Source organism: Strongylocentrotus purpuratus, unplaced genomic scaffold, assembly GCF_000002235.5.
Source record: "Strongylocentrotus purpuratus isolate Spur 01 unplaced genomic scaffold, Spur_5.0 spur5_scaffold_5, whole genome shotgun sequence".
In the NCBI taxonomy this organism is placed as follows: domain Eukaryota; kingdom Metazoa; phylum Echinodermata; class Echinoidea; order Camarodonta; family Strongylocentrotidae; genus Strongylocentrotus; species Strongylocentrotus purpuratus.
In genome coordinates, this window is record NW_022145611.1 from 34277430 (window position 1) to 34287591 (window position 10162).

Genomic DNA, 10162 nt, shown 5'->3' on the forward strand with positions numbered 1-10162 from the left:
AACAAATAATCTTCTCTGAGTTGTATAATACATGTATATATTTCTATTGGGAGGATATATAGAATCAAAACGCCTGTTAAATCATCTGTTAGGAGCCAGAAGGGTGATAATTCATTCTGTGTTACAGTATATGAGTTAATGCCCTTCTGGATCCAAACCAACAATATCGAAATGGTAGAAAGCTGAAAGTGATATTTTGAATATTTGTTTTTGAATACTTTTTTGGACAAAAGAAAAGAGAAAGTGCTACCTGTATATATGACACCAATACCTGTAACCTTCTAGTTCTCCACAGACAAGTCCATGTTTATTTATATGTATACAATGTACATGCAAGGCGTTTATCACTTGTTGGTGACTGTTCAAGGGAATTCCAACCTTCGAAAGAAGATCATTTGTGTGAAATCAGAAATATAAGAAAAACAGTATGGCAAACATTTTACATCAATTGGAAAAATAACAAGTTATGAATGCTTGTTAAACAGTATATGAGATCACTAAATCTATGTTAATCTGGAATTAGCAATTGGTCAGGAGATTGTAAGGTATTCACATACATTTTCTCTTGATTAAGTTTTTTCCCTAAGCACCTTCTCCCTTCGGGCTCTAATCACAATATATTATGGAAAGCATATTATTTTAGGTCCTTCAAAAAGAAAAGATCCTCCTGAGCAAATTTTAGTAATTTGTGTATTGAGAAAAAATGAAAGAGTTGTCCAGTGAAATTACAAATTCCCTGATGAAATGTTATGATCACAACTTTAAAAATGAACTACCTTCTTATTCTTTGTCTGATTTCATTTAAAATTTTACCAATCTGCTTCTGTAAGTTTTTTCTGCTTTCTTATAGAGTAAAGTGCTTTTAAGATTGGGTTCTGCTTTCAGTAAATTTGATTTGTCAAGCACTAATGTTTATGTTCAGAATACACATGAATCTATAGGACTTCCTAGTATTTTATGATTTATAGAATGTCGCTGGCTATGTTCAAATTGTTCATGTGTCAACTACAATTCTGATAAAATGTATTGAACTTTGAAAATCAACCATGCAGGTCTTATCTCATATAGTGACTACTTCATTTCTCTTAAACCTCAGAGAATCCAGGCACATGCTCTGTTGAGAACATATAGATGTATATTTAAGTATGCAACCTATATTATGTTGCAGCTGTTCTTCTTACAGCTAATCAGGTCCCTGATAAAACACTATATTCAGTGCAATATAATTGCATAGATTTCCTCTTCTGCTCAGTTGAAGTTGCACCTGCGTTGCACATGCATTATCCTTAATTGGAGTGACCCCTTTTGCCTGTTTTGCAATACCTGGAAAAACCAACTCCCATTTATATAACGATTTAAATGAAATTAAAAATTAAAAACATTGAAGGATTGAAAAGAAAACAGTGAATGTTGCAACCTACTTTTATTTAATACTTTTCTTTCTGATTTATGTGAACTACAGTTGTATATTTGTATATATTTTTTCTTTTCCCTTTGAATCAGATGTGTAGATACAATATATCCTGTACTCGTCCTGACTGCAAGTTTCAACACACCCAAGTAGCAGCTAGATCAGCTATGAAATGGACAAAAGATCAACATGTCAGGTCAGTTTAAATCTCCTCCCATCCCTGAGAAACATTCATATTTATAATAATAATAATAATAATAGACCATACTTATATAGCGCATATCACAATATGTCTCTATGCGCTCTATAGACCAGTTCAAAGACAGAGATGGCACATGAACAAATAACCCCCAAATATCCACAGATCTCTTTAAAGGGACATTTGAGTTCTTGTTTAAGACTGCAAATGCCTTCAAAGTGCATGGTTATTGCTCTTGTTCTTATTTCTGACATTTCTAGTGCTCTTTTAAGACCTAAAATTGTTATGAAGGTCAGTTTAGACCCCAATATGTGTGTAATTTAGATGAAATCCAATCATACCAATTCAGCCCCACTTAAAACAAAATTAGGTGACTGTTAATTTCATAATTTAACGATAATAACAACACATGGGCCGGCTGGTTGTGCGTATTATAAACAACACAAAAAAGCCAACGTTGGTATTGGCAGAAGTAAAACGTATATAAGGCGCTATCTCGTTTTTTCAACGGCTGTTTCAAAATTATCAAATATTTGAGCCATCTCTGAACCAATTTTGATCAAACATAGATGATTTTGTCATTTAAATTGCATGCTCTTTCAAATTTGACACTCAATTTTTCATTACCGGTATCTCACAACAAAATATTTTGTGTAGCGCCCTCTATACCCGAACTCAACTATCCCTTTAAACAGGAAGAAGTCACAATATGTGTATTTTAGATTAAACTACCTAAAAAGCAAATAGCAAATACTTTATTTTGTGTGTGTGTGTGTGTGTGTTTTTTTCTTTCTTTCACCAAATCTGTGTTACGTGCCTCAATTCAAATTATTACATTCACCTGTTAAATACAATTGTTTGTAACAGGTGAATGTAATAATTTGAATTGAGGCACGTAACACAGATTTGTGCATTAACTTTGATGCTATTTTTTTTAGATTTGTCACTGAACAAAATGGATAATCAGAATGCAGATGTATGTGCTTGGTGAAAGAAAGAAAAAAACACACACACACACACACAAAATAAAGTATTTGCTATTTGCTTTTTAGGTAGTTTAATCTATTTTGCATGTTATCAGCAAAGCTTGATCAGTGTTCCGAACATTTATTTATTTATATCTGCTATGAGATAATGTAATACCATACATGTGTAAATGTTTCATCAAGAGCCCTATATGGAAGTTTGTTTGTTTTTTAAAGAAAAAATCTAAGAGCTGTATTTTTCAAGTCAGTTAAAAAAATGATGAATAGAGACAGCAAAAATATTGTGCAGATATTTGCTATCCTCTTGCTTCCCTATCAATGTGTTCACATTGTATGTGTCTTCAATACAAGTTCAGATGAGCAAGACCAATAGTCCTCAAGTTCTATCCATATTATTTTAAAAATTACTGCACTCAGTGTATTGAGAGCCAGAAGGGTGTAGACTCTGTGATGTGGTATACGTGTACCCTTTTAGAAACCCTTCTGGATGCTGCCCAAATCACTTGAGATCATGTTATGTCCATTTCCATGGATATATAATGTGTCACATGTACATGTACATCTAACCCTTTGACCCAGACACTAGTCACATGTACTTTTCACCCTTTAAGCTAGTCACATGTACTGTATCTTTTCTTTTAACCCTTTAACCCTTTAACCCTTTAACCCTTTAACTCAGGCACTAGTCACATGTACTTTTCACCCTTTAAGCTAGTCACATGTACTGTATCTTTTCTTTTAACCCTTTAACCCTTTAACCCAGGCACTAGTCACATGTACTTATAATGCATGTTCCTTTAACCCTTTAAGCTAGTCACATGTACTGTATCTTTTCTTTTAACCCTTTAACCCTTTAACACATGCACTAGTCACATGTACATATACTTATAATGCACGTACCAATAACCCTTTAAGATAGTCACATGTACCTTTAAGCCAGACATCAGTCACGTGTACATGTACTTTAACTCAGCCAGACAGTTGGAGTGGAATTTTCACATTGCCCTGGTTTAAAAAAAATTAACCTGCAGGGCTTCCAAAATTCACCTGACGACAAGTGTTTGAAGAAAGGGGCTGTTATGCAGTGCAGTGTATCAATTGGAGACTCTGTAATAGAACCATCTGTTAGTGCAAGAAATCTTGGAGTACAATTCGATTCGAATTTGAATATGAGAGAGCACATCACAAATGTCTGTAAATCAGCATACTACATGATCTATAATCTCAGACGTATTCGTAAATATTTAGATAAGGACATTACGAAAGACATTGTACATGCATGTATTACCAATAAGCTGGACTATTGTAATGGTCTACTGTATGGGATCCCTGACTGTCAAATAGTGAGATTGCAACGGGTTCAAAACACCTGTGCAAGGCTGATCTGTGGTTGTTCTAAATTCACACGGATCACCCCAATTTTGAGAAATCTACATTGGTTACCAGTACGCCAGAGAATAACATTCAAAATCTTGCTGATTGTATATAAAGCACTTCTTGGTCAAGCTCCCACTTATATCAAAGAACTGTTGAATTTCAAACCTAATCAACACAATCGCAACTTGCGCAGTTCCCGAGATACTTTGTTGCTACAGATCCCATCTATCAAAACAAAAATAACGCTAGGTGATCGAGCATTTGCTTGTGCAGCCCCAAAACTCTGGAATAACTTGCCATTTGAAGTCAGGAAATCACCATCTGTAAACGTCTTTAAGTCAAAACTGAAAACACTTCTTTTTAATTAACTGTACCGTAAATCTAAGCATATCAGGAGCTCTTGTAGCGCAGTAGAATATATACCTAATATTGGATAGTTTCTGCGCTTTATAAATGTACTATTATTATTATTATTATTGTTAAGCAAATAATTACTGTTGATGAAGACGACGGAACAAACTATCACTTCTGAGGCAATCTGGATGTACAAGCAGCTATCTTTCAGAAGCAGAGCTGAGGAAAGATCTAGCGTATACATTCAGATCGCCGAGGAAGTGATAGTTTGCCATCGCCTGAAACCAAAAGGTGATTATTTGCTTTATATTCCAAATTGGAAACATTTCACTGGTAGGGTCTACGGGAAAGACAATCTTCATGTAACTGTTTTTAGTGTTAGCTAGCAAAGGGTGTATGGTACGTACTGTGCATGCAGTACTTACATGTATGTACTTATGTACGTACGTATACGTGATCGACTGCTGCGTTGAAGATAATACATAGTGCAACGTACTTTGACCGAAGATAGTACATAGTGCAACATACTTTCACTGAAGATAGTACATAGTGTAACAAACTTTTCTTCGCCCATCAAAACGTGATATGACCAATCATAGAGCAAGATTCTTAATAGTATAAAAAGTAATATCAGAGGTCATTTATTATGTAATCATGTTGATAGGATCATAGATGATATATGAATGGTTAATTACTTGCTTCTGACTGATCAGGATATTTAATACAGAAGAGGAAATAAGATTAGGATGACCATTCTTCTTCATCCATCATAGCATGAATTCACAGAATTACCTTTCTTTTTAAAATTAGGCAGGAAAAATGATGTTGAAAATACACGTTGCATCTATTATACAAGCCTGAAAAGAGGTGATAGCAAATTCTTTAGTTTCCCTCCTGCATACCGTAAAAATTAACCCTTGATGTGCCAGACAAATAAGTTTCTGATGGGATTATTGTGTATTTATTCTGCAAATTTGAACCTATAGATAAGGAAGGTTTAATTCTTATGTTGCTTTTCTTCACTATGGGATATTACAACCCATTGTGATGGTTGCGACTTATCCGCTTTGAAATGTAACCTTTTGTCGTCCAGCTTTCATATATTTTTTCAAAGTGCCACATCTAACAGTAGCTTTTGTTGTCACATGTCTCACTTTAAGCGGACGAAATTGGACAACTTATATCATCATCACGAAAAGTAATGTAAAATCTGAAAATTGCACAACATGAAATTTCCTTTTAAAAATTCTCAACCACAACCATTCTCATTGCAAAAATTCAGTGCTCTGTCAATTTTTATTGTATCATGTCACTTCACAGAAATTTGGCATGAATCTGAATCACTTACGACATCAGTGAGTTTCATCAAGGAGATAGTTTAAAACTCCTTGGTTTCATGCACTTGACTGTCTGTTTTTATGGTATATCAAAATACTTGTCAATATTTCCCCTTATTCACCCTGTTCAGTACCTTCCCCCCAAACAAACAAAGCAAAAAAAGATTTTAAAAAAAATGTTTCTATCCTACCAAGTATGATGCACAGTTCACAAAGTGGAGATTTCCACATCATTGGGTGATACCAGTAATGTTGTAGATACTCCACTTAATTGATTATACATGCAGCTTAATCAGGCAAATCTGAACATTGAAATGAAGTCTAAGCTTAAAGTCTTTTGGGGAGGGATCTATCAACTGTTTGGATGAGCTTAAGAAAGCAAGAAATATTAAGCAAATTGACTTAAAATGTCTTTACATTGATTCAAAATAGGAAAAAATGTACAAACCTATGTTTTGTAAAAACTAAATGTTCATTTATGATGTAAATAAAGTTTTTTAATGAATACAAATACAAGCACCAACCAACAATAGGTGACATTTTTTTTTTAAATTAACAAAAGACACACAAGAAACAAAGAGACACAGATGGAAAAGTTCCCATTTATGGCATTAAACGATCATGACTGAAACTATCAAACATGGTTGCTCAAGCAGTCTTCAATGCATGGAAAATTTAACACCTTTTATTTTTCACTAAAAAAGTTAATAAAAACATGTTTTCAAAAAAAATCCCAGGTATGAATATCTTCACCATGAGAGATAAAATGCTGACTTTGTTCTTGGAAATTAAACTCAGTTATATGTGAATTCCTCTTTAAAATTGAAATTAGGATGTGACCCACTTAGTAGCTTGTGAGGACCGACATTTTGCTTTTACAGCCTCAGAAGATTTAACGGTACATCCACTGAATATTAAAATGTATTTTATAGGATATATCAAGCTGTTTAGATTATGCCGCAGATTGTGAGAGAACTGCTTTTAAAACAACGTGCAGTTTTCATGAGCTTTAAGGGTGGGCTAAAAGCATATATACAGTCATTTTCATTGTGTGTTCAGTTTTACTACGTTTGTGCTTCCGTTTTAGCCCTTGCAAATAGAGGTCGATCAATAGCTTCTCTCTGTATTTTTATTCTACAAAGTGTATCTAGACCTACTACATTGCAAATGAAAACACAGTGATACACCATTTGAGTGTTGAATCAGAATTATGGTATTTCTGGCATTTTAACGATAAATTTTACACTTTCAGTTGTATTGTATGTGCTTCACACCTAGGGTTTTGTACAAGCTCATGTGTTGATGCCATTATTTTTTTTTGTAAAGAAATTTTCGCACCCTTGGAGAGCTTTCCAAAAGAAATGTGAAAATACAGTCAAACGTGTCTATAAAAACAGAAAAAGTTGCCCGTGTAGACAGATGGCCTTTCTAGACAGGTTCTACAACATGCATTTCTCGTGCAAGGGAGACAAAATACATGGCCACTAATAGACAGGTGGGCTTTATAGGGAGGTGGCCACTACGACTTGAGACTGAAATATTAATATACATGTAATAAGAAATCTAATGCAGTTGATATTACAATAGGCCAGTTTCGTAATGTAACCAAATTTAATGCATACGTCTTTGTGAAGTGCCTCAATACAAATTATTTCATTCACCTGATAAGAATAATAGTATTTCAATAGTCAGAATGCAACTGCATATATTAAGTGTTGCTAGGTAGGTCAAGCCATAATGTTTGTCCAACCTGGCAACAACTAATGTATGCCGTTCGGATTCTGTCTATTGAAATACTATTATTCTTATCAGGTGAATAAAATAATTTGTATTGAGGCACTTTACAAAGAATTATGCATTAAATTTGGTTACATTACGAAATTCGCCTATTCAGACCATTTCCATGTAGCTAGTATTTCAATTACATCTACATGTAGGTGCTTTAGGTCTTATGAATTCTTTGAATATTTATGATTTGATTGAAAACAATCATGTAGGAGGGAGTAATCTAATAAAAGATATTGATTTTGAGGAGGGCAAGGCTCATTATTGGCTAATGCACTCTTTTACACACAGTGAATTAAAATGTCAAATTTAGTTATTACATGTATGTGTGTAATTGAGCAGTACAAAATTGAATGGACTTTAACTTTAAAATGAGTAAAATTCACTAAATAGATTGTAGCATTTTTACTGTAGCATAGTTGACTTGTTCTGAATATTCTTTGTCTGTTATTTTATTTTTTCATTTGAAAATTTAATCCTTCCTGGTTCAGTAATTAAATGACAGTGTGTCTCTTTTCTCATACATGTATAAAGCCTCGGTCACAAATGCCATTAAGAACTGCTACGAACGCCGTACGAACGATTTTCAGACAAGGAAATTCGGGAAGACAATGAAAAACGGAGATTCGTACAAAATTATCGTTTGTACGAAGCTTTGTGACCGTAGCATTACATCTATGACTATCTCTTCTGTATCACCCCATTTTTGGGATGTACAACTGAAATTTGAATGAATTTGGTCATTGAGACACATTAGTTTAAAGTATTGTTGTTCGCAAGGCAACCAAGAGAAGGAAAACTGAATGCACCAAGATATTTGTCACTATAAGGGCATTTTTGTTGACCGGTATAAAGGTCCATAATACATCTTTCATAATGCTAATTTCATGATTGCTTACTGTTGATGTTTTTCTTCTTCTCAAACAGTGAGAGGAAGTTTGCCAGCAAGTCATCAACCTCCTCGAATGTTCCTTCATAATACAGTGATGTCATCATCATCATTAGCCCGGCCAGGCAAGGATATCCTTAGCTGCCTCAATGCTGATTGGTACATTAGAGAAAACTCAAAAGCAGTACCTGGCACATAATTGCAAACTGACTTTTGAAATTGCTCACCTTTAACAAAGATCCAAAAGATTTCCACTTCTGAACGAGACTCATCTTTTTAAGAGATGCTGGAAACTGGAAGCTGGATACATGTAAGTTATCCTACTATCAAAGTTACAACGCTGTTGTATCCTCAAATTGACCATATTAGGCGATTTTGAGGACAGGGGCTTAGACGTCAGGAGCAGCTTATTTCTTCAAAATTAACCAGTAAAGGTTCATGTCATGACCTAGATACATGTATAAGGGCATTAACATTCATGTTACATGAAAATGCATACCGGTAGATATAATCTTCTTATTATCATACGCTGCATTATTTTCTGTCACAAATGAAATTACTGATATCAAGGGACCTTGCATCATTGTTACATTATTCAAAACATGCAAACAAATTCAATTTAAATGAACATCTTTGACTAGAGAGTTTAACTAACGAAGTACCCTACTCACAAGATCAACCCTAAGTGCTCAAGTCAGGTTTGTTTCCCTCTTACCTCTCACCATAGATGGGAAAAAAAGTATGTATCTTTATCTGAATTGTGTTAAAGCTATAAAGATAATCTTTTTGGAAACTCTGCTCTCACATAGTCACATGATAGTTAATACACTAAATGTTGAAATCTTCAAAGAGATAATGTTCTTTTAATATAATTTTGGTTGAAATAACTGAGGAATGAGCAATGATAGAATAAGATACGTGTAGTAGTCCTAACATAATCTCATTTGTAGTTTGAATTTGAGTGACATTACTGTTTAATGATTGTGATTTCTTGCATGTACATGTGCGAAACAACCCATTGACTGCATGATAAGTAATTCCTTTAGGCCAGTTCCTTTAGACATGGAAATCCTTGGACAAAACTCAAGATTAACTGTAAGCTTTATGCACATTTTTGCTAAATTGATTAAAATCTGTGTTCACTTGTTGACATATCAACTGAAAAAAAGGAGACAACAGATGAGTAAGATTTGTTTTCTTTAATGTGTAAATGATGTTGTTAATATATCAAAATCAAGTGTGCAGTATTTGGCCAATTGAAATCTTGTCGATTCTGAAAATCAATCTTTAGATCTTGTTTTGACTTGAGGACCATGTTTTGTAAAACTATTTATCAATGACAAGTGTCTCATTTCTGTAACAAATTTGCTCACAGCCAATCACATGCAACAGTTTTAGTAGCTTATAACAGCTACTGCCCAGATTAGAAAATTCTACATGTATTTTTCATTGTAGACCTTTGGCAGTATTTTTCCCAGTGTTCTCTTGCTCCAAATAAAGTTGTTTGTCTACGTGTTCAAGTTGAGACAATTAGGATAAAGATCAATTTATTATTCCAGACATGGTAATAAATATATTTACCAATTAGGATTTTACCAATCTCTGAATTATTTACTCAAGTAAGGCTAGTAAAGTTCTGTGTTATCATACCACCAGATGTTGTGTTTGCCTCTGGCTGGTGTCATATGCCTGAACAGGTTCTAGCAATCATGTTTTCTCCATTTTATGAGCTTCTTGTAGATTTCAGAGATTGTAATTTTACCTCAAATATACCCAATTTAATTATCAATTCAGAATATTGCCTCTCAATTCTTCAATTATATA

General features: G+C 33.9%; 1 protein-coding gene across 3 annotated transcripts in view; it reads left to right on the plus strand.

Annotated features, from left to right (window-relative positions):
- The window catches only part of LOC575638 (zinc finger CCCH domain-containing protein 14), a 34281-nt gene extending 24531 nt beyond the window's left edge, over positions 1 to 9750 (plus strand). For 2 of the 3 annotated variants that reach the window (XM_776024.5, XM_030998777.1), the window contains exons 14-15: positions 1504 to 1607; positions 8377 to 9750. In XM_776024.5, coding sequence (XP_781117.4) covers positions 1504 to 1607; positions 8377 to 8428 — 156 coding nt within the window. In that variant the 3' untranslated portion in view covers positions 8429 to 9750. The remainder of the gene's footprint in view (positions 1 to 1503; positions 1608 to 8376) is intronic. The other variant, XM_030998779.1, reaches the window with a different exon arrangement.
- The last annotated feature ends 412 nt before the right edge of the window (positions 9751 to 10162 follow it).